This window comes from Chinchilla lanigera, unplaced genomic scaffold (genome assembly GCF_000276665.1).
Source record: "Chinchilla lanigera isolate Chin_1 unplaced genomic scaffold, ChiLan1.0 scaffold00094, whole genome shotgun sequence".
Taxonomy (NCBI): domain Eukaryota; kingdom Metazoa; phylum Chordata; class Mammalia; order Rodentia; family Chinchillidae; genus Chinchilla; species Chinchilla lanigera.
This window is the reverse complement of record NW_004955495.1, coordinates 2045448-2069651: the sequence shown is the minus strand read 5'-3', so window position 1 is coordinate 2069651 and position 24204 is coordinate 2045448. Positions and strand designations below refer to the sequence as shown.

Sequence of the window (24204 nt, the reverse complement as noted above, 5' to 3'; positions counted from 1 at the left end):
GCCCCAGGGCAAACAGGAACTTGAACAGCGTCGCACAAAACCAAAACCATGTTTACGCTGGTGGTTTTGGGACCCAGCCTCAACTCTGTTCCTCTGCACAGTGCCCTGAAGTTCCCTGCATGTCCACACGCTGGCCCTACACACGGAACTTCCGTCATCTTCCCCTACGCCGGCTTTCGGATCCCTGCTCCTATCAAGCCCTCGCGGAGGCTTACGCAGCGGGGCGGCTTCCTCGCGGGTTTCTCCTGGCTTCCAGGCACAGGCTGCGTGTCCCTTACCTGAAAGGCGTGGGGCAGAAGTGCCTGGGGTCTGCAGCTCTGCAGGCTTTGGAACACGGGCAGAGGAAGACTGCACCAGCTTAGCACCCTCAGTTCGAAAATCCAAAATCGGAAACACTCTTAAGGCGAACATGTTTTGAACTGGGACCCTGCTGACTTGGGTTTTCGGGTGACGGACGTACGAAGGGCACTGTTTCTGTTCTAGAGGCGCCCTTCACACCAGGCGCACATCAGCGCCCCCACCGACTGCTCTCTAACCGTCAGCTCCGCCTCACGGGGCGGAGGCCGTCAGCGCACCGCTGCAGCTGTCCTTACCAAAGCAACACATAAATAAGCTGAATGCTGGCGTGGCGGCCACACCTGTGACCCCCGCTACTTGGGAGGCAGAAGGACTCCACGTTCAAGTCTAGCCTGGGCCACCTAGTGAGCCCCTCTCAAAATGAAAAACACACAGGGCCCGGGATGCAGTCCGATGGAAGAGCACCCCTGGGCTCAATCCCCGGCATCCTGAAAAGAAGCCAGCACCCTCCGTGGGGACAGGGGACAGAAATGAGAGTTCTTGTGCTGCCGGAGCGCACCCGAGACAGGCAGGCTGAGGCACCCACCGGCGCCCACCGCGCGGCACCAGGGCAAGAAACACGCTCGCTCTGCCTGCGGCTGCAGCAGGCCTCTCCGGGCCGACACAGGGAACCTGGAAAGGCGCCTCCTCCGGCGAGGAGTGGGCAGGAGGGTGGCTTCCCGTCTGGCCCCCTGTATCTCACAAACTTCCATGAGCACACTGCCTGCGTTAGGCCTCTAGTGCAGTCGCTGCAAGGGGCAGGGAAAACCGTCTGGTGCGCGCCCGGCAGGCGGAAGAGGGCAGCGGTGGGCGCAGGGAGCCTTACTCAATGATGTGCCGTGCGTCCACCTCCGAGACGTCGTCACTGTCGGGGTCCGGGATCTTCTTCTTCTCCTCCACGGGCAGGGCGGGGGGCTGCGCCGGCTGTGGCTGCTCCTCCTCCTCCTCCTGCGAGAGCAGAGCCTGAGTCACCGTTCCCTTCACAGAGCCCTGGGTCCTGAGCCCTGAGCCCGGGGTCCTGAGCCCTGAGCCCGGAGCCCTGAGCCCGGAGCCCTGAGCCCTGAGCCCGGAGCCCTGAGCCCTGAGCCCGGAGCCCTGAGCCCTGAGCCTTGGGCCCGCGCCCCACAGGAGGAGGCAATTCAGGGCCAGTGGTGCTCTCACAACTCCCATCCCACTTCCCACCCTACAGGGGTCCTGCTCCTCAAAGGCGCATGCACTGCTCAGTAAATTACATTCCTGACTGTGCATTCTTCGAGGGTCACCTCAGGGCAGCTTTCCTCCTCCTTGTTATTGAGACCCGGCATTCCCCACCCATCAGATGACAGAACCTAAAGACACAAATAACAACCTGACCACTGGTGTGGTGGCCACACCTCTAATCCCACCTACACAGGAGGCTGAGGCAGGAGGACTACCAAGTCCAAGTGCAGCCTGGGCAACCTAGTGAGCCCATCTTAAAAGGAAAAATCCAACAGCATACTTCGCCCAAATGACTCTGGCCGCTTTTGAGCTGGCTCTCTTGGATTCCCTAGGTGTTTCGTAACCAACTTTCAGTATGTATTGCTCCTAGCTTTCCTGGTGTGCCTCAAATGTCTGAAATACTAACAACCCTGGTGATGAAGGCTCTTAGGTCACTAAGAGGATTTCTGTAAACTCGTAAAACCAGTTTGTGTTTCTTTAAAGAGCTTTTCTGCATTCACAAAGCAGGGCCTGGAATTCTGTGTGACACTGATAGGGTCCACAGGAACCCACTTTCTGGCATGAAGCCCTTCTTGTATACTTGTGTAAGCCGTGCAGCACCGCAGTAGATAATTGTCCTTAACTACTCAGCTTCAAGGACGTTATCAGTAATTGATCTGTGAAGTAATTCCCATCTAAATCCAGTGGGATTTCCCTTGGAGTCTGCAAAATTATGTTCCAGGTAATCGGGAGAGACCAGGCATAGCGTCAGTATCTGCGGCACAGCACCGTCACTGCAGAGCTCTCTGGAGCCAAAACGGAGAGGGGACCACTGGCTACACTCAGGAGAGGTCATCAACGGTAAAGCGGGACACAACTGCCAAAACCGCCCACCCCGAGCTCCGAGAGTCAACCGAAAGCAGCCTGTGCTCTGAGAAGCACTCACTTCTGAGAAGCGGCTGGCTGTGGGGGAGAGGAGGGGTCTCTGCTGGGGGTGGCCAGGCGGGCCAGGTCTTGCCAAGGAGCAGCTCTAAACGCCGCCGCCTGCAGAAAACAGCAGCCAAAGAGCTGGCCGGGGCCAAGAGAGGGACCTCCACCGGGGATGTGCAGCCCAGCCACCAACATGACCACAAAGTCACCAAGAAACACAAATTGCTGTCGGAGCCGACTTTTAAAACAGGAGAGAAACAAAACAAAAAATAACACCAGAGGTGGGACACAGCATGAGGGGATTAGACCTCAGAGAATTAGCCCAGGAGTGTTGCTAAACAGACAAGCAAGGCCGGGCATGGTGGCTCCTGCCAGTAACCCCAGCACTCGGAGGCTGAGGTAGGAGGACAGCAAGTTGAACCAGCCTGGGTAACTTACTGAGACCTCATCTCAAAAACTAAAACCGGCTGAGGACATTCACCAGTGCGAAGACTCTGGTCTCAGCCCACACCAAAAAAAAAGACCCAACAAACACCAAAGAGGGTGGCAAGCAAGGAGATGGTGTCCTACTTGACACCTTCTGTCATCTGGAGTTTAGAAGGTTAACTGCGTGACTCGGCAGGGGGCCGGGGGCCGGGGGCCTTACTTTGTATTCACCCCAGCCTGTGGGCGTGGGCGGACAGCCACGTACCATGTAAGGAGCAAGAGGCTTGCTCCCCCTGCTTTGGCTCTTCCTGCTTTTCTGTCTTCTGCCGCCCTGAAGTGTTGCCCCGTGCCCTGGAGCCAGCTAATCATGGACTGAAACCTCCACAAACTGAGCTAAATAAGCCTTCCCTTCCTTCATTCTGGGCATTGAGTATTTTGTCTCAGCAACGAGAGAAAAGCAACCACGACAGATGGGTTTGCTGTGTAACTGCTGAAGTCGGACAGACAACCTGAACCAGACTGAACCAGGCACGGGAGAAAGAGAAGCGGCGGAAACAACCCCAGGGCTCAGTGCACATCTGAGAGGCGCTGGGAAGCGGTGGATGCGCTCAAGCGCTGCAAAAGAGAGGGCTGTCCACCGGGAGCCGCGTCCTGCCGCTCTTCCCAAGCACAGGCCGGCACACTCCAGACAGCCTGAGGACACAAGCTGCTCCTGACGCACCACCAGCAAATGCCCAGGCTTCCCCGTGCGAGATGCGATCCAGAGAAATGGCAAACACACGGACTGATGGAGAAGACTCAGAAGCCATTTCCCTCATTCCTTTCTTACTCACGTCATGGAAAGTCACAGATTTCCTGAGACATTAATCATCACACAGTACAATCTCTAATCCAGACAGATGTAACGTCTGTGTAGTAACAAGACCGTGGGGAGGGGGGCGCGCCACATTAGAGCACAGCATCTGCGTTACTAGACCACAACTCATTTTAAGAGAATTACCATAAATTAAAATGTGTGTCTATAATTGCAGTGCAACTGTGAAGAAATTAACCAAGAAACAAAGTGTAGCAAAAAAGCCAGGCTTGAGGCCAGAAGTGGCAGCATATACCTATGATCCCAGCACTAAAGAGGCTGAAGCAGGAGGATCACTTCGAATTTCAGGCCAGCTTGGGCTACAAAGTGAGTTCAAGGCCAACCTGGACAACATAGTGAGATCCTATCTCAAAAAACAAACTAAAAATAAAGAAAATATGGTAAAAATAAAATTTAATAGAAGGCCAGGCATGGTGGCACACGCCTGTAATCCCAGCACTCGGGAGGCTGAGGCAGGAGGATTGTTGCGAGTTCAAGACCAGACTGGGCTACAAAGTGAGCTCAAGGCCACCTTGAACTGCATAGCATAACCCTGTCTCAAAAAACAAAACGAAACAAAACAAAAACAAAAAATGAATAGAAGAAATAAAGCAGCACACTAAAAAATACTTCACACCAAAGAAAGGTAGTATAGAGGAAGTAAAGGACAAAAACAGGAAGCACTGAGAAATGACAAATGTAAGCCCCGTCACACCAATGGTCTGAGAAGTGCGATCACTGTCACACGTAATGATCGGAGCAGGGTCTAGCTCTAAGCTGTGTTACCTTCCAAAATGCAAAGAGATGGAAAAAAGAGAATACAAAAAGAGGTATCACACAACAGGAACTCTAAAAGAACCAGATACCACACAATGGACTTTAAAACAAGAAATATCATTAGACACAAAGAAAAAAGTTAGCCCAGGATGTGGGGCACGCCTGCCATACAGCACGTGGCAGGCTGAGGCAGGAGGATTACCAAAGTTTGAGGCCTGTCTGTTTGTTACACAGTGGGTTTAAGACCGGCTAGAAAACATGGCAAGACTCTATCTCAAAAAAAAAGGACCAAAGAAAACCTACATCCAAAATAAGGAAGGTCACATGCCAGTAACCTAAAGCCTATAGTGACTAACACAAAGACGAACTACTAGACTATTAAGGTCAGCGATGGAAGACCTATCACTCCTAACCCTATAGAGAGTATAAAAATAAGGAGCAATTAAAAACAATCCGACACCAGAAGAGAAAGGCAGGTGTGAGGGTGCACAGTCGCACCACCCCACACGTGAGGCTGAGGCAAGCCTGGGCTGCGCAGGGAGGCCGTGCCTCAAAAAGATAAAAATAAAAACAAAGAAGACAACAATTACCAAAACTGAGTAAAGAAAAAGAGGAAACCTGAACAGAGTCTGTAATAAATAAATAAATTAGTAATTAAAAATTGTACTGCAAGGCAGGTGCGTAATAACACCTGTAAGGAGACTCTGTGTTAATAAATAAAAAACAGGGCTGGGGGTATAGCCCAGTGCTGGAGCTCTTGCCTTGCATGTGTGAGGCCTTGGTTCAAACCCCAGTCCTGCAAAAAACAAAACAAACAAAAATAATAAAAAGAGCTCAGGATGTAGCTCAGGGCAAAGGTCCTGGGGAGAAAGAGGGGAAGTAGAAAAGAGAAATCTTACTGGAAAAAAAAGCTGAAATGTATTCACGGATAAATTCTGTTATTTTAAGAACAATACCACAAACTCGTCCAATTGCCAGAGAAGGCAGTAAAGTGTCCTCACAGCACTTTACGAGGCTCTAAAGCTAGACAAAGCCACAATGGGCAAAGAGCCACAAAAAGCAAGCACACAACCCTGGGGGCTGCGGTGGAGCTCGGTGGTGGAGCACCGGCCCCAGGTGCAAGGAACAGGGCTCCGTCTCTCCAGGAGCTCTCCCAGATACACACCAGAGTCCTCAAAAACACTGTCCGCACAGAAGATGTAGGAGCGCACACCAAGACGCACGGGAATGCAAGGTTCAACACCCACAAGTTAATCAGCCCAATAAAGCATACTAATCGCTAAGGACAAACAAAACGCTCATATTAATAAATAAAACAGCAGGACGCCAGGCACGGGTGCGCACATCTGTGATCCCAGCTGCTCCCCAGGCAGAGGCAGGAGGATCACAAGTTCAAGCTCAGCCTGGGTAACAGTGAGACTCTTGTCTTGAAATAAAAGGGCTGGGGAGGGAGCTCAGTGTCCCTTGTGTTCACCCCCACACCAAAATGGAAAAAAAAAAGGAAAAGAAAAGGAAAGGCGCAAGGCAGGGTGAGGACGGAGCTGCAGCTCAGTGTTAGCCACGTACTCAAGGCCCCAGGATTAATCCCCAACACCCAAAAACAGTATGAGCCACAATCCAGCACCCAGCAAAACTGATTCTCAACAAAGCAGGACCAGAGGAGGACTCAGGCTGGCCACAATCAACGCGAACTCTACCACAAACGTCCGTGGACAGGGTCCGGCCCAGGACGCGGGACAGCGCAGCACTCCGCAGCTCCCCCAACAGAGCAGGAGAGCACAGCAAGCCAGCCGCAGTGGGACTGTCCGTATGTGAAACACCTGGGATTACAACACGTGCATAAGGAGGAAACAAACCAAAACAAAAAAATGCCCTCAGCAAGTTCAAGGAAACAGGATCACCATTCAAAACTCAATTTATTTCGACACTAATAGCAACAATTAATCCAAAAAGGGAACTAAGGAAACATAGTTTGGGGTGGTGACAGCTCATGGCTCTAACTCCAGCACCATGGGAGGCTGAGGCAGGACCACCGCAAATCTGAGCCAGCCTGGGTAACTTAGCAAGACCCTGTCTCAAAATAAAAAATAGAAAAGGGGCTGGGGATGTAGCTTAGTGCAAAGGCCCTGCCATCAATCCCTGTACTGCAAATAAACAACAAAACAACAACAATCCAATAACATCAAAAACAGTAAGACACATATTAATACTTAACAAAAATATTTACAGGATTGTATAAAACGGGGCAAATGTTCTCAACTCCAGCACTTTGGGAGGAGCCCAAAGTGACGCCATTGCGAAGAAGAGTCATTGAAAAGGTTCTAGTACATACTGCAGCTCAGAAGAAAGGGGGAGAGCTCAGCGATGGAGAACAGATGTTCCCATCTCCACAGGCGGTGAGCGCAGTCCAGAGGGTGTTAATGTCTTTTCAGAGAAGTCATTAACAGCGTGTGCTTCATGATGAAGCAGATGGTGTTCAAGTGAATGGAAGATTTCTGGGACTTCAGAATTAAACACGTAAGTGGGATTGGTCACAAAATAAAACTGTTGTAGATGCAAAACAAAAGAAATTCTCACAGAATGAAAAGGCTGAAGAAATTAAGATACAAAAGAGAAAAGAAAAAAGAGAGAGAGACAGATAGAGGGCCTGTCCAGGAAATGCAGCCGGGGGCGTGGTGGCACACACCTGTAATCCCAGTACTCTGGGAGGCTGAGGTAGGGGGATAGTTGCAAGGTTGAGATCAGCCTGGGCTACAAAGTGAGCGCAAGGCCAGCCTGAACTACACATTGAGACCGTCTCAAAAGACAAAAAAAAAAAAAGAAGAAAATTAAGGAACTAACTGAAGAAAACTTTCCAGAGCTGAAGAATGAAGTAGACCTGCAAATGAAGGTGGTGTACAGAGCTCCTCTTAAATTCAGTAAGAAAGCAACATGTAGACATTTCCTGGTAATTTTTTTAAATTTCAAGGATAATGAGGAAATTCTGCAAGTATCCAGATAGAGAAACCAAGTTATCTCAGTATTACCTGCGTGCTCAAGGGCAAGTCAGGGTAAACGTCAGACTGATTTCAGAATTTCTCTTGCAATTCTAAATGCCAAAAGACAAGGGAACACTATCTACAGAGGTTGTTTTGTTTTTGAAACAGTAACCTGCTGTATATTCTAGGCTGGTAATCCTCCTGCCTCAGCCTCCTTAGAAGCTGGGATTACAGGTGTGTGCCACCACACTCAACTCTTTTTGAATTTTTTTTTTTTCCTTTTTGCATCTATAGAGTTCTAAGGGAAAGTAATTTTGAACCAAGAATTACCTACCCTTCCAAATTTGTATTTTTGTATGTAGGCAAATGAAGACATTCTCAGATACCAAGGGGTTAAGAAAGTATATCGAGCCAGGTGTGGTGCCTATAACTCAGCACCCAGGAGGCTGAGCAGCAAGACTGCTTCCAGTTCAAGGGCAGCCTGGGCTACATAGTGAGTTCAAGGCTGGCCTGGACTATATATAGCAAGAAGACCCTGTCTCAAAAAACCACGAAAGTTTTTTAACAAGTGTATCAACCGAGAACCTTCTCTGAAGCTCTGCTGAATGATTTACTGCAGCCAACAGAAAAATGAGCATCAGGAGGCAACTGTATGAAAGACCTGACAGTAATCACTAACACTAGCTAAGGAAAACCAAGTCTAAGGTTATCACATAAAGGTAGTAAAACTGAATGCAAAGTAGACTTGGAAGCTAGATCTACATTTTTCAACTTAGAAGGTTTTCAACTGGCAAAGTGCATCCTGAGTACTCCGCGTGTTGGGCAAACGTGCTGCTCATTTCTGCCGTGTAACTGGGCACAGATGCGCGTTGTTCGGCCAGTGAACACTGGGTGGAAGTGCTCGGTCACCACACACGGCAAGTACAGCGAAGACTTTCTAAATGCCAACCGGACACAGCCGCAAGGTGGACGTTTCATTTCCCTGCAAAGTCCCAGCGAGCGCAGGACGTGGACGCTGACAACGCAAGCAATGCCCCAGCGCCGCCCAGGAGGCGCAGCCGCGGCACCAAGGCCGCCCAGGAAAAGCAGGCCCTCCCCGCCACAGCGCACGGGAGCTCGCGGGGGGCCAACTGGTCACTGAGTTGTGGACAAAAGCAGAATCCACACAGTCCAAATTTCTGGAATTGAAAAGCACAAAAACAAGAAAAAGTAGCAAAACAAAAACACCAAGGAAGCATTCAAATTATCACAAAAGATACCGGCAGAGATAGCAGCAAATTATACTCATGAGGCAGTCAAATTCCCATTTAATAAGATCCAAATTCAGTAAAAAATCTATCTCTGACCTGAGATGCTCATGTTTGTATAAAACAAAGGTCAAAAGGGTTTAAAAGTAACAGAAACTCTTCAGGGCACAGGAATGCAGGGCCATGCTCTTATAGGACTAACGAGTATTACATTTAAGAGACTTTCTGTGGTGTTCACACGTAAGATTATTGTTCAGAATCTTGATGTTGATGCTAGTTTTACTGTTGTAAACTGCTACAGATACCTAACTGTCTTTACTTTTTTGTGACAGTATCGCTATGTAGCTCAGATTTGGCTCTGAACTCGTGGCAATACCCCTGCCTCAGCCCCTTAAGTGCTGGGATGACAGGGGTGTGCCACCACACCCAGTTAATACACACATTTTTAAAGTAATATACAGGAGAAATCTTTGTGACCTTCAGTGAAACAAACAATTCTTAGATAAAAAAGGCAAAAAGCACAGGCCTTCAAAGAAGAAAAATGCAGGAGCCCGGTATGGTGGCACACGTCTGTAATCCCAGCACCACTTGGGAGGCTGAGGCAGGAGGATATCCATGAGTTTGAGGCCAGCCTGGGCTACACTGTGAGCTCAAGGTCAGCCTGTACTAAAAGCCAGACTTTGTCTCAAAACAAACAAACAAAAACCAGTAGAAACAGCTGGGCACAGTAGCCCAAGCCTGAAATTCCTAAATTCCTGCACTCTGGGAGGCTGAGATAGGAAGGCCGCAAGTTCAACTGAGCCTGGGCAGTTAGGGGACTAGCAAGATGCTGCTTCAAGAAAAAAAAAAAAAGGGCCAGGGGTGGGAGAGCTCAGTGAGAGGGCCCCGAGTTCCATTCCCAGCACTGGAAAAAAATTTTTTTAGCAAGGGCCAATGTGCATGGGAAAAGATGCTGGGCAGCGGCAGTCACTCGTCAGTCACTCGGAACCTCGGATGCAAATCACGAGGCGGGAATCGCAATGCACTGGAAGGCACGGGCGGGGAGAAAGTGCTGTGCCCAGGTGACCCAGGTAAGCGCTAGGGACAGTAACAGAGAAGCAGCAGGACCACCCAAAGACACGTGGGACCTGGGCCAGTCCAGGTGGGCGCTGAAGAGACAGTGCTCAAAACTTCAGCTAAAAAGCACAACTGCCAAAGGACGTGGTGGTGCACGCCTGTCATCCCAACACTCGGGAGGCCGAGACAGCAGGATCGTCATGCGTGTGGGGTCAGCCTGGGCTACAGAGTGAGTGTAAGGTCAGCCTGGACTACAGGGTGGGTGAGACCCTGGCTCAACAACTATTTTAAAAAAAAAAAGCACAACTGACTGGAAACTCAGAAGAGGCAGACGGTTCACGGCCGAGGGCGGCCGGGCACGTGGGATGCGGCCAGCACGCCGAGAAGCAGTTTGCATTTTATCTGGTTAGCATAAAACAGAAACAGCGTGGCCAGAGCTGACATCTGGGACAGGTGAGCGCAGCTCTCGAGCGCCAACTTCCAGCCGAGCCTGGGCCCTGGCTGCCCCCGCCCGGCCAGTGAGTGTCACGGTGCACAGGGTGACAGCCACACCTGGGTGAAGACCCCAGACCGAGCGCTCGGGCCATCAATGCCAAGAAATACACTCTCACCTCTTCCTCCTCTTCTGAGCCACTCTCTTCACTGTCAGATCTCGGAGCGACTTCATACCTAGAAAAATCACCAGTGTTTCATTAAATCTGCTCAGAACCCGCAGCAACCGCTCCCCAGCCAAGCAGCCTGGGGCCCAAATGCAAGCAAAGGCGCCCCTGGGGAGAGAGGCCCCGCTCACCCCGGGTTCATCTCCAGCCAGGCCTCCAGCTGCCCAGCCTTGGGGGCGTCCGTGCCCGTGAGGATCTTGCCGCTCTCCACGTGGATCACCTTCACAGGGAGGTCACTCATCTGGCTGGTCTCATCCAGAGGCTGAAAGAGAGTCCCTGTGTGACCCGGGGGCCCCAGTCTGCACCCCTCAGGCACCTTGCGAAGAGCAGGCCGAACGGTGCCGACGAGGAAGTGGCCCCAACGCCGTGCCCAGGTGATAGCAAGCGCGACCAGGAGGGCAGAAGTGAGCTAACTGTCCTGCGGTCTCAGCATCTTCGGGTAGTCAGCAAAGTCAACCAGAAGAGGATCAAAATGTTACACAAAAAATGCAGTAACCGTGCCAGCAAAGAACAGCTCTTCTCCTTGTCATTGTTCCCCACGCAAAACAATGACACGATCTACGTGTGATCCACACGGCTTCGCACACGCGCTTCCAGGTGTGCAGTGCAGGAAAGGGGCGACTTAGATGCACACTTCCGCCCTCTCACGGCCTCCACTCCCTGATTTTCCTCTTGCACTGTTTGTAGAATCCGTTGAGGGCCCGCAATCCCCTCTGTTCGAGCCTTGATAATTATTTCCTCTTTTGTTTTTTCTCTTTCCCGCTGGTGCCAAGAATGGAACTCAGAGCCTCGCACACACTAAGCACACGCTCTCCCATGGAGCTGCAGCCCCGGCCTGAGGAACATTTAATAAATAAAGCAACGGGGCGTAGTGGTGCACACCTATAGTCCCAGCACTCAGGAGGGTGAGGCAGGAGGGTCCCTGCTTTAAAGTCAGCCTGGGCTACACAGCTGAGTGTGGGTGAGCCTAAACTACACAGAAAGACCCTGTCTCAAAACAAAACAAATTCCTCGGCAACAAGCACGAAGTCTCGCTAGAGAGACCGCTCTGCACGAGTGCTTCCTCTCACTTCCTCTTCCCGCGCCCTGGAGAAGCCTCACAAGGAAGAAGTTCTCAGCTTCACCTCAGTTTCCATTGCTCGCTCCTACACTGCGCTGTACCTGCCGCCAAACGCTGCACCGGCTGTCGCCGTCGCCGCCCACATCCTGGAGGACACACATCTGCAGGTGCAAAGTGCGCCTGAGAGCCGCACAAGATGGGGACAGCAGCCCCTGGCATATGCTCTGGCCCCACACTCTGCCAGTCACATCCTCTCGGGGAGCTCGACCTGAAGAAAGCAGCATGCCCTGCTGTGGACGTGTCCCCCTGAGCTGCGATGGAGCCCGAGTCATGGGGTCGACCCTGTGCTTTCCCCAGGGCCCCTCGGCCGAGCACCCACAGCCAGGAGGGCGCCTTGCCAGGAAGGGCGTGCGGGGCATGTTACAGCGTGTCCAGATGTCCCCCAGAGCCTCACACAGTCACCGGTGGGGCTTTTCAGAGGTGGCTGGATCTAGAGTGTGTGATGCTGGGGTCATGGGTGTGTGATTACAAAATCAGTCCACAAATGGTTTGACACAGTTCTAGGGGTAGAGAAGGGGAAGGCCTACCTGGCTGTGGATGCTACCGGCCCTAAGGCCAGGCAGCCTGGACAGGAGCAAGCGACAGGAAGAGGGCTGCTGTTCTAACAGACATGCCCCCACAAAGCCAGTGTACTTCAGTTTCTTAGCTTCCCAGGTAATAGTTCCTGTTCCCATTGCTCCTGCATCTTAGAAACGACTGGTCACTGTGATGCCCATTGTATAAACCAATCCCCAACTGACAAGCCATTCTGCCTCTGTACTTCCTGCTTGTTTATCCCGTATATGCCCTAGACCACCAGAGATCGGGCCCTGATATTTTGGGAATGATCCTGATCAGGGCCCGACATCATCGCAAAATAAATCTGCCTCCAAACCCTGGGCGTCATTTTGGTGTCCCTGCTTGCTGTGGTGCTGTCATCGCTTGCTGCTTGGCTACTTCGCTGCTTGCTGCCTTCTGCCCACCATGAACTGTTTCTCCTCCTCGATGTCCCTCTGCCCCGCCAGCCTGCCCTGGAGCCAGCTACGAACTGAAACCTCTACAAACTGAGCTAAATGAACACTCCCTCCTTTGCCCTTGGGTATTGGCTACTTTGTCTGGGCAAGAAAAGGAACCAGGACAGCCTGATGCCTGGCCTGATGGGGGTACTGGTTACGGCTGCAGGGCTGACCGAGAGAAGGTGCCGCGTGCGCCACCAGCACAGAGGGATGCTTAAACGAGAAGTGTGTTCTGGCTCACTTTCTGAGAGGCTTCAGTTCACAGATGACTGGCAGCAGGGGAAATGGTACAACTGGGGACAGCTGCGTGACTGCAGCAGCCAGGCACAGCAAGGTGCAGCCGGGGCAGGAGCACCCTCTTCAAGGGAAGGGAGCCTGGGACTGGGGCCGTTCAGATCCAGACCACGGCAAACACTCCCGGGACACACGTGAGCCCTTGCCAACATCTTCTGCACACCTGCCCAGTACCCCTATGCTCAGACCCTCTCAGTTGGGGACCGTTTGGGCCAAGCTAGGTGCAGGTAGACCTGTACCACTGAGTGGGTGTTCCGGGCCGCTTTCCACATCAAGGCATGTGGTTCTGTCTTACATTCATATTTTGTGCAGCCAGGCTGGGGATTTAGCTCAGCGGCACGGCGCCTGCCTGGCAAGCCCAAGGTCGTGAGTTCAATTCCTGGTACTGGAAGAAAAACAAAAACAAACAAACAAAAACAAAACACATTTTGTGCAGCCTTGAGGTGGGTCACACAATGCACTGCGTGGGCTCCTGCCCTAACGGGCTCCTCCCCTGCCGGCAGGTGCTCGGGTCACTGTGTGTCCTGAGCTGGGTACTTTGTCCCAGCCATGGAAAAGAAACTAATAGAGCACATTTCATGGGGTGTTCAAAGTCTGTCTACAAAATATGAGACGTTAGCAAGTGATGGCACCACCTGTAATGGCAGTACTGTGGGAGGCTGAGGCAGGAGGATGGCAAGTTTGAGCCCAGCCTGGGAAACACAGCAACTTGGCACATTCATGACTCCAAATCGTGAAAGGCGGACGTGAGGGTGGGATGAGGATGTAGTTCAGTGGTAGGGCACCTGTCTAGAATGCCTGTGGCCCTGGGCTCCACTACACGGGGTACTGGAGGTATCAACATGACCACAAGGTCTAGGGCACGTGTGTGTGCACAGATGTTTCCTACATCTGCCCGCTGTGAGGGCCTAGAAGCTGTGCCCGCCCAGTGGCAATGTGCACTCATCAAGTGAACAGCCCTGTGCGGTGAGATCAGGACGCCGGGAGAGAGGCTGCCTGCAGGGAGGGCAGGGAAGGCTACCGTGCCCACAGGGAAGGAAGAACTGAAAGACTGGGGTGTTGAGGCCGGGGAATGCGGCTCAGCAGCACAGCACCTGCCTGGTAAGCGTAAGGTCCTGAGTTTGAATACTGGGCTCTGCCCCGCTCCCCCCCAAAAAGACAGACTAGGGCATCAGGGCAAAAGGACAGACAGGAGTCCACAGAAGGGCTTGGATCATCACGATAAAGCATCATAACAACAGCAGAAGTTTCCATCATAATCCACTACACCACGTGAGGACCCGTGAGCTTACGCCAGAGCTGGGCCAACCGCGGCCCTGGCCTGGGCAGAGACAGGAAAGGGGAGAAAGGCAGCTCATCAGTCCGGGAAGGGTGAGGCTCTGATCACCAGTCTGCGGCCACTGCAGCAACAACTAATACAGGCCACACGGATTCCTGCCCATGAGCAGAGAGGAGCTCCCGTGTGCTCACGGCGCATCTGCTGGCTGAGAGCACACGCCAGGCGCGAGGAGGAGACGCTGACTCCGCGGGGAGCTGCCTTGGCTGTACCGCCCGTTCTCCACACCACACACCAAGGACATCTCTTGGGTCTTCTTCGCAAGAACACAAGCACGAGGGACAGCAGGTGGACCACAGCTAAGGCCTCCACGCCTGTGTGCTTGAGAAATGGCAAGGTTGTGAAGGGCACTGAAAAGCTGCCAAGCTACGCAAGGGGAGAGGGCCCTCGCTGGGGGCGCCCAGGCTTTCTGGTGCCGGACACCAAGGGAAACATGAGCACCAAGTCTGACCACAAGAGGCAGTCCCGCCGCAACACACGCTTCCTGCCTGCAGCCACCCCGGTGCCGTGTGCAAGGGAGCGGCCTGGCCCTGGGAAGCACACGCTGAGGTGCATGGAGGCAAAGAAGGCCACCTGTCACCAAGCAAGCACGGCGCACACCTGTAATCCCAGCACTCTGGGAAGCTGAGACAGGAGGGTCATGTTTCAAGGCAGCTTGGGCAACTTAGTGACTTAGCAAGATCTGGCCTCAAGATAAAAAAGAAAGGGCTGAGAATATAGCTCAGTCCAAAGGCTCTGGATTCAATTCCCAGCACTGCGAGGCAAAGAAACCTGGGGGGGCCAGACGTGTGCATATTTCTCTCAGAGTTTGCGGGAAGGTCGGGGGAAGCACACTGAGGGCGTCCAGACAGCTCTTGCACCTCCGCTGCAGGCCTGAACACAAGCTCAGCAGCACGTTCACAGAAAAAGATCTAGAACTCTCCAGACGTGGTGACACACGCTTACAGTCCCAGCCCTCACGAGGCACAGGCAGGAGCCACATAACGAGACCCTCTCTCACAGGGCTGGGGATATAGCTCAGTGGCATAAGCACCTGCCTGGCAAGTGCAAAGTCATGAGTTCAGTCTCTGGTACCACAAAAAAAAAGAAAAAAAAAAAAAAGACCCTCTCTCAGTCCCTCATCCCTGAACAGAAGGAGGTCTGGAAAGAAACAGCAGCGCGTGGGTTGTGGGGGCATGCTGCACTCTTGCAAATCACGATCTGCTATGACTTTTGTGATCTTAAAAACAGAAAGGTGGGCCGGGGATGTAACTCTGCGGCACAGCGCCTGCCTGGCAAGTACAAGGTCAAGTTCAATTCCCAACACCAAAAAAAAAAAGAGAAAGGCTGGGGCTGTGACTCCACAGTGCAGCGCCTGCCCTGCCCAGCACGCATGCGCTCTGTGCGCTCTGGGCTCCGCCCCCAGCACCACGAAACAGACAGACAACATTTCCACAAGACATCCCCGCCTCCTCACCTCCCCATCGGGTCCGATCGCAGGTGTCTGTCCTTCAGCGTTTTCTGCCTTCTGGAAGGGAAAACAAACACGGTCACCCCGGGGGCCCCACGGCAAGATCACCCCACAGGCAGCCACCACATCCGCACCAAGCAGTGGCGCCCACCAGGCCCAGCGCACCTTCTTCTTTTTCTTCTTCTTCTTCTCCTTAGCGACCTGGGCGGCCTTGTGCTGCCGCACCAGCTCTGTGAGGTTGGCCACGTACTCGTCCGTCTGCTGCAGGAGGTAGGCCAGGCGCTTGTCCTTCTTCTGGTCGATGAGCTTGCGGTAGCCCTCCTCGTCTTCTGCCTAAGAAGGCATGGGGACGGCGCTGGTTTGCGGGGGCCCACACTAGTCCTGCTGGGGTCTCCCTGCCCAGCAGCTAAGGGCACACTGGGGTGCACAAGGCTATCACCCACACCATGCCACAGCTGGCACACAGCTGTCAGCTCCCCCAGGTCCTGGGGCACCTGAGAGGCACCTGGTCCTGCCAGCAGCCACCCAGGAGGGGCAGGAGCAAGTCCTGTTCTCTCTGCGCACAAAAGCCGCCCCCACCCGACGCCCCTCCCTCCGCCCAGCCGGGGCCAGGCCCTGCCCAAGAGCTTGGAACACAGCTGCCGCCTCCCAGGGAGCCCGAAGCAGAAGCAGAAGCAAGGCTGGCTCCTGCCCGGCCTGCGTCCCCGCTGTACCACCCGCCCCCTCCCTCTCTACACCCCGGGCCTTGCCCGCCCCACAGGCCTCTGCCCAAGCCTTCTCCTGCCTCCCCAGGCAAGGGCTCTGTCCAAGTCACCCCGCCTGCCTGGCACTGCACTTGTCACCCTCCATGCCACACCTGCTTCACACACCGCATGTCAGTGAGAGGGCAGGGCCTGTGCTCCGTTCCCCACCTCACCCGGCCTACCCACGCCAGCACCAGGTGCTGGGAGGTCAGAATCCACACGGCTGCAATACGCCGCCGACCAGGTGGCCAGCGCGCCCCTCTTCGGAGGACGCAGACCAGCCCGAGACAGGCCTGAGCTCAGAGGGACCAGCAGCACCAAGCACAGGACACTGTGCCCGACCCAGGCTTGCCCTTCCCTCACCCACGCTAGCGAGCCACAGGACGCCGGGCCCCGGGCAGTGGCCAGTGCCCGCGCAGGACGCGCACACTGAAGGAGCCAGAGCGGGAGGGCAGGACCCACCATGAGCCTGCGCATCCGCTCCTTCTCGATGCGCTCGTTTTCCTTCTTCTGCTCCCGCTCCGTGTTGGCATGGTACGTGGCCACCGCCTTGGTCAGCTTCTGGATCTTGCCCGTGACAGACCTGTGGTATTCTTTGAAATCCTTGGCGTGCTGGAGAATGCTGTTGAGGTATTCCTGCGAGGACACACATGAAAGGCTGAGCATGCGACAGGAGCCACCACCATGCTGCCCTGAGTGCGACGAAACTTAGGGACAGCACCCAAGTGATAAAGCGACACCACCTGCCTCTGTGGCTTAGCTTTCTCTCTGTAACGACAAAAACCGCGTGTCAGGATGGTAGCATACACCTGTAATCCCAGCCCTTGGGAAGGTTTAATCTCCAGTACCAAAAGAAAACTCCCAAATTATGTTTTAAAATGACTTTAAAAAAAGCTGGGCATGGTGGTACATTCCTATAATCCCAGTACTCGAGAGGCTGAAGCAGGAGGATCGTTGTGAGTTCAAAACCAGCCTGAGCTACAAAGTGAGCTCAAGGCCAGGCTGCATAGCGAGACTCTGTCTCAAAAAGACAAAAATAAAATAAAACAAAACAAAACAAAAAAGATGAGTGTGTGAACTGGAGCTTGCCTCTAGTTCCAGCTAATATGGAGGATGAAGCAGGAGGACTGCAAGCATGAGGCCTGCCGGGATGATTCAGCAAAACCATGTCTCAGAACAAAATGGGCTGAGGATGGAGCCTGGTGGCAAAGCACTTGTCTAGCTTGAAAGCCTTGGTCCCAGCCCTAGCCCTGCAATAAAAAAAGTTACACAGTCTTTGAACCTTCTTATAAAACTTAAATGTGATCTTTGCGTGGTACCCAGGACAACAGTGTATTTGACTTTTGTTTGTTTGTTTGTGATACTGGAGACCAAAGCCAAGACCACACACATACTAGGCAAATGCTCCACTGCAGAGCTGCAGCCCTTGCCTTTTTTGTTTTTAAGACAGGATCTCACTAAATTGCCCAGGCCAGCCTCAAACCTGCAATTTCCCTGCCTCAGCCTCCCAAGTAGCTAGAATTACAGGTTTGTACCACCACGCCTGGCTCACTCCTTAACCTTCATTATTGTTTTGGGTTTTTATGAGATTTGGACTATGTACCTCAAGCTGGTCTCAGATTCATGATTCTTCTGCCTCAACCTCCAGGGTTCTGGGACTACAGACATGTGTCACCATAATTAGTTGCCCTTTAACTCCTTTTTCTTTTTTCTTTTTTTTTGAAGACAGGGTCTCACTATGTAGTCTAGGCTGGCCTTAAATTCACTATGTAGCCAGGCTGGCCTGGAACTTGCAGTGATCCTCCTGCCTCAGCCTCCCAAGTGCTAGGATTACAGGTGTGTGCCGCCATGCTTGGCCCATTTAACTTTCTATTAAATTGTACATGGAGGAAGAAAATTAAAACATAAAATGTACAGAGAGAAAAAGGCTCGAAGGACGAACACCAAACTGTTAATAGTGGCTAACACTGAACACTGGGAACTTTCTACATTATTATAAACTGCTCCAGGAACAAACAAACAAACTAGAAAAGGTGCAAATAAGGAACGGCTTCATCCCCAGACCCTTCCTGATTGACTGTGCAGAATCTAAGGCACACCACCCCTCTGCTGTTTAGAACCATCCATGGCGCTGGGCCCACTGGGAGCAAAAGCCCAAGTGCCCCACAGACCACAGGACTGCATATCTGCCTGTCACCTCCCTGTCCCTGCAGCTTTTCCTGTCACTGGGCCCTGGCTGCCCAAAGAAGGCACAGGCACCCGGCCCCAGGTCTGTGTGTCCCCCCCCTCCCCGCCGCGGTGTGGAGAGTGCTCCACCCTCGGTGTGTGAAGCTCCCTCATCTGGCTCGCCATCCGCTCTCTCATGGTTCACACCTGGATGTCCCCGAGCCTCACGCGCTCAAGGCAGGACTCCTGGCCGACTTACAGCGGTGAGGAGCGGGTCAGGCGGGCAGGGGGTGCTGGAGTGTGCCTGGGGCCTGGCTCCCCGGCTGCGCCCACCTCCCATCATGCCAGTCATACAAGGACCAAAACTTCTGAGCCACGAGCCAAAGCGAGCCTCTTCCCTCCCTCGTGGGGCTCAGGTACCGCGTCCCAGCGATGACGACACCCAAGGCCTCTCCTCCTCCTCGCTGGCCCTGCTCCATCTTCCCACCGCCCCGTGCTCTCTGCCCGCCAATGTACTCGGCCTCCAGGGCCGGCTCTTCTAACCCGCAGGAAGCTGGGCCCGGGGACGCACCTGGTGCTTCTGGCGGCGCTTGCGCTCCTGCTCGATCTTCTGCTGCTTCTCCAGCTTCTCGGTGATACGGGCCTCGCGCAGGGACTGCCGCTTGCTGCGTTTGTAGGCCTTGGCGTTGAGGGCCGTCTCCAGGGCCGTGTCCCTGCGCATGCACACCACCACCTCCTGGCGCAGCTGCGGGGCACAGGAAACGCTGGTGTGACGCACAGGGGCCATGGCACAGGCACCAGAGGACCCTAGTGACTGCCTGACAGCCGCATCTGCAGCGGGCGTCCACGGTCAGGGCAGGCACAGAGCAGCCCAGGCCGGGACCCACCAGAGGGACATCTGTGCTCCCCACGGGCATGCGCAAACTCCTGGGCCGGGCAAACGCACGCACCCTCCGTGAGACCCTGGCCGGATCTCCCGCATCAAGCTGGCCACCGCCACTGCATGCACACCATGCAGAGGGCCGGGCCTGAAGGCTGACCCAGCCACGGACAGAGACTAGACGAGGGCCCTGCCCATGGCCCCGGGAACTAGGGACCCCGTCCAGGATGCCACCCCCCAGTGCCGGCCACACACCCACCTGCCGCTGGAAGTTCAGCAGCCGGAGGGCCTTGAGCTCGATAGTTGCTTTGGTTCGCAGATCCCCGGCCAGGGAGCCAGGGAGGTTCTCAAGTTCCTGAATGCGGTGTGCAATGCGAGCCTGCAGCCTGCGCAAGGGACGGGGACAGCCGGTGGTGAGGGGAGACCTGGGCCCCGCCAGGGCCGCCGCTTTTGGAGAACCCACCCCTCCAGGGAGGCAGAAGACTCTCAGAAAAGACTCCAGCAGGGACGTGGGGCAGCTAGAGGGCTCCTGAGCACCAGCCACGGGCCACAGCTGTTGAGGACCAAGGAGTCCACGGCCCGAGGCGCAGCAGGGCGTGAGCCAGGGTAGGACAGCAGGCGGGCCAGGGCCTGGCTGGGGCTCAGCACAGGGGAGAGAGTGGCAGGGCTGTGGGAACCAGGGAGAGCCCTGGGCACCCCTCAGGCGTGGCCTGAAGCTAAAGGGGGGTGGCCCCTTCCCCGGGTCCCACTGAGAGGGCCCATCACACCAAGGGCCATGCTGGGTGTGGAATCCCGCAGTGAACGGGACCAGCGACAGTGACTGTTAGTTTTACGGCACCGACAGCATCCTTCGGATGCAGGCCAGGAGGCACAGGAAAGCAAGCACTGCCGGTAATTCCAGAGCAGCAGGCTTGAGGAGGGCCCGGAGGTGAGAAGGGCGAGGAAGGGCTCCCACGGGCAGTGACGCCAGCCGTGAGGTGTGAGTGGCTGGGAGCCAGGCGCAGTCCGTGCGATGGGCATGGGGACAACTGAGTCTAAGTCAAGAGAACAGCAAGCAGGACGCGTGAGGACAGAGCCCGGGGCAGGGGGCGAGCACAGGGCTTACTGGGCAGGCAGTGGGGAGCTAAGGGCCCATTTTAACCCCCGGGATGCAAACTGGGAACAAAGGCTTCGGAGCGCTGCGTGGAGCCAGGCTTGGCGGCACAGCCTGTACTCCCAGTGCTCAGGAGGGTGGGGCAGGCTCCGAGGTCACGGCCTGCCCTGGCGCAGGGAGACCCTGTCTCTAGAACAGGCCTTGCCCGGGAGAAGGACAGCGCAGAGCCGCGGTGGGCGGGCGGCCCGAGGCCTCACCTGTACTCCCGCTCCTGCAGGATCTCCACGGGGTCCAGGCCCCGCGGCTTCTGGATGGGGGTGATGCGGCTCTGCTTCTGGTGCAGCGGCACCAAGGGTGCAGGCTGGGCCGGCTGCCCCGGCGACTGAGTCTGGGGTGGCATCACGGGCGACGCAGCGGGTGGGACAGCGGGGGGCGCAGGTGACGGGCGGCCCGTCGGCTGTGGGGGGATCAGCTTCTGAGGGGCGCTGGTGGGAGCCGCGGCGTTCACCATAGGGCCTGGGGAAGAGGCGGGTGGGGTCACGCTGAGCTCAGGGATTCTGGGTAGAAATGCAGAGCCCTGGCCACGCGCACCTGCGGACGAACCTCCCCATCTTCCACTGCTCACTGAGGCTGCCACTGCCCCCGCAGGCGACCCTCCTCCAGCCTCCCCATCTGAGTCAGCAGGCCAGGGCGCTGCGACCCCCGGGTCACATTTTCCTGTCTCTCCCCTCCCCTGTACGCGCCCCTTCATCCGTCTGTGCTACCCTCAGGCAGCCACAGTCAGAAGATACGTGATCAACAACTGGCCCACTCTGGTTTTCTTTTGTTTTTTTGAGACTATGTAGGTTTAGGCTGGTCTTGAAGTCATCATGTAGCCCAGGCTGACCTCAAATGCACAGCCATCCTCCTGTAATCTCAGCACTCAGGAGGCTGAGGCAGGAGGAATGCCATATGTTGGAGGCCAGCATGAACTACACGGTGGGACCCTGTCTCAGAAAAACAAAACATAAATAAATCCTGTACCATTTACGGTAGCTGTGTTCCAATGCCTAGTCAATGACCTCACCACACAGCTCGGAGGCCAGCATCACCTCTCACGGCCACCGAGTGCGGGCACACCATGGGGAAGAGCTGCGGGCTGTGCGCTCCCGTCCGTCCTCGTGCGCTGTGCTGACTGCTCTACTATATCAGGACTGACACTGAACGATATTATAGGTACAGATGCTACATGGGTCAGCGTCCAGGGGCCCAGGACGGCACCCCACAGCTGAGGCGGGGCCATGCTCTTCAGGCCCAGCGAACCTAATGACTGCTCTTCTGGGCCCATCTCTACACGTCAGACCACAAGTGGACAGGAGCAAGGCCACACTGCCTGCACCTGGAGCCCAAGCCAACCAGAGCCTTTACTGAGGACACAGAGCTGCGGAGAGGGCTCGGCCAAGGCCACAGGGCTCAGTAAAGGCAAGGGGATCCCAGCTGTCCTGTCCCCTCCGCCTCCCCCTCCCCCAGGGTCCATTTCAGAAAGAAAGGGGTCAGCTTTGCCTCCAGGCTTCCGGGCACCACCGGCAAGGGGCTCAGCCGTGGCCTCCGCGCCTCTCCGCAGTCTTTGTCCTAAGTCACACAGTGGCCCTGGTTGCTGTCACTGGTTCCCCGAGACCCAAGACCATCTCAACCCACAGTGAACCAGACTTTGGGAATTGGAGGGGGACAGTGACACCCAGAGAAGGTGGCAGGAACCATGGGCTTCTGCTGGGTCAAGCATGCCAGCCTCTCTGACCAGCCTGTCTCAGGCGGGCGCAGGCCAGGCTCATAATAGGAGGCAGGACACGCGGGTGCTGCCGAGGGGGCAGACTTACCTTCAGGCCAGGGCTTGGGAGGCCCTCCGGGGGGCTGGCCGGGCATCCCAGGGGGCACGCCAGAGGGTCCCGGGGGAGGCATGTTGGGCCCTCCCATACCTGCATGCAAGACAAAACAAAGGAGTAAGATGAGCCACATCTGCACCCACCCCGCGCCCATCTGCTCAGGGAACACACACCCACCAGCCCCTGGGGAGAGGCAAGGGGCAGCTGGAGAAGTGGCGTGAACGGGGACAGCCACAGGGCTGCCAGCCACACTCCAGCCAGGTCACTGTGCTTCTCCCTCACCCGGGGACCAGCGACGCTGGGTCTTACCATGAGGCCTGCTGTAATTTGGAGGTGCTGGTCCTGGGCCGGGGCCTGGACCCGTGGCAGACACAGAGGGCGGAGGTAGCGTGGGCATCTGCTGCTGCATCCCGGGCATTGGCCGCTTTCCCTGCACAGCCATCTGCAGGTGGTCAGGCAGGGGCTGTCCCCTGGCCAGCATCTTGTAGGCCATGATCTGTGCCCGCAGCTGGTGCAACTGGTTCTGGTTGAATGGAGTGGGGCCCCGGCTCTGCTGCCCCAAGGCCTGGGGGTCAGCGCTGTCCAGCGGGGCCCCTCCTGGCCCAGATGACATCTGGGGGCCGGAAGACGGGCCACTGGCTGGAACGGGACTAGAGGCATGCTCCGAGCCACCCAGGGGCGAGGGGTAACCTGCAGGGAGAGGCCAGGCCCAGGTCACAGCCGAGGTCTCGAAGGCAGAGACCTAACCCAAACCTCTCTGCCACACCTAGCTGCCCAGGGCCCCAGGTCGGCAAGCAGCCGGATGGCTCCCAAGTCAGTGCCTGGCAGGCGGCCTGCTAACCCCAAGTCTCAGGCCGGGACACAAAGCCCATGCTCTCTCGGGGTGGCCTGCCTGCAGGGTCAGGCGGATACACGTCCTCTGGTTAGCCAGGCCCTGTCCCCTCACAACCGTTCCTGCGGGCTCCACAGGTCACCCGCTACATCACTTCTCAATCGCCCCAGAGCAGAGAAGCCACTGGGGGGCTTGTCAGCACAGAGTCCCAAAGTGCCCCAGAACCCACACCTCCCATCAGCTCCGGGCGGCACGGGAGCCCTTCCCCGACAGCCCTGAGCACCCCGTCCCACCGAGCCTCCTCTGGGGCGGCTCCCGGGCAGAGGGGCAGAAGAGCACACCCCGCCCAGCCGCACCCAGTCCTCTCGGAGTCCCTCTGTGGGAGCCCTGCTGAGGACGCAGGCAAGGACCCCACTGTGTGACCAGCACAGGATGAGAAAGGCCAGAGCCGTACCTTGGGAGTGCTGGTCCATGGGGCTGGGCGGAGGCCCCATGCCCGCGTGGCCGCCCGAGCGCATCCCCATGCCCTTCATCTGGTTGTAGCGCGGGTCCTCCGCCATGCCCTTCTCATGCATGGACTCCATGGGCTGCGGGGTAACAACGGTGTCAGCAGAGGGGCAGGAGGGTGGCACCATGCCAGCATCTGCCCTAGGCTGCCCGGAATCTCCCAAATGTCAACAGGACTGTGGGGCCCAGCTCCAAGGCAGAGTCAGGACACCTGCATGGCGGTCCGACAGATCCACATGAGAAAAATGCCATCCTGCGGAGGGTGACCCTGGAGGCCTGGAGGCAGGGGTGCAGCGGTAACAGGGAGGGGGAGGCAGAGTCCCTTGGGGAAAAGACCTGGAGCAGCTCACAGTGATAAGACTGGGCAGGGATCTGGGGACCGGGGAGCCTCGGCCTCAGGAGACAGGTCTGCCCAGGGGGTATGACAGCGCATCAGACTCCCCAATCCCTGCATCTCTCTGCGTGGAGCGAGCCCTGACGGCCAG

General features: G+C 55.6%; 1 protein-coding gene across 3 annotated transcripts in view; it reads right to left on the bottom strand.

The window, feature by feature from the left end:
• Smarca4 (SWI/SNF related, matrix associated, actin dependent regulator of chromatin, subfamily a, member 4) overlaps nucleotides 1-24204 on the bottom strand; it is an 83485-nt gene that overhangs the window by 35504 nt on the left and 23777 nt on the right. For all 3 annotated transcript variants that reach the window (XM_013505176.1, XM_013505175.1, XM_013505177.1), the window contains 12 exons: nucleotides 23667-23799; nucleotides 22690-23070; nucleotides 22375-22473; nucleotides 20776-21034; nucleotides 19685-19811; nucleotides 19117-19290; nucleotides 16842-17015; nucleotides 15802-15969; nucleotides 15643-15693; nucleotides 10573-10703; nucleotides 10394-10451; nucleotides 1163-1284 (listed from right to left, as the gene is read on the bottom strand). In XM_013505176.1, coding sequence (XP_013360630.1) covers nucleotides 1163-1284; nucleotides 10394-10451; nucleotides 10573-10703; nucleotides 15643-15693; nucleotides 15802-15969; nucleotides 16842-17015; nucleotides 19117-19290; nucleotides 19685-19811; nucleotides 20776-21034; nucleotides 22375-22473; nucleotides 22690-23070; nucleotides 23667-23799 — 1877 coding nt within the window. The remainder of the gene's footprint in view (nucleotides 1-1162; nucleotides 1285-10393; nucleotides 10452-10572; nucleotides 10704-15642; nucleotides 15694-15801; nucleotides 15970-16841; nucleotides 17016-19116; nucleotides 19291-19684; nucleotides 19812-20775; nucleotides 21035-22374; nucleotides 22474-22689; nucleotides 23071-23666; nucleotides 23800-24204) is intronic.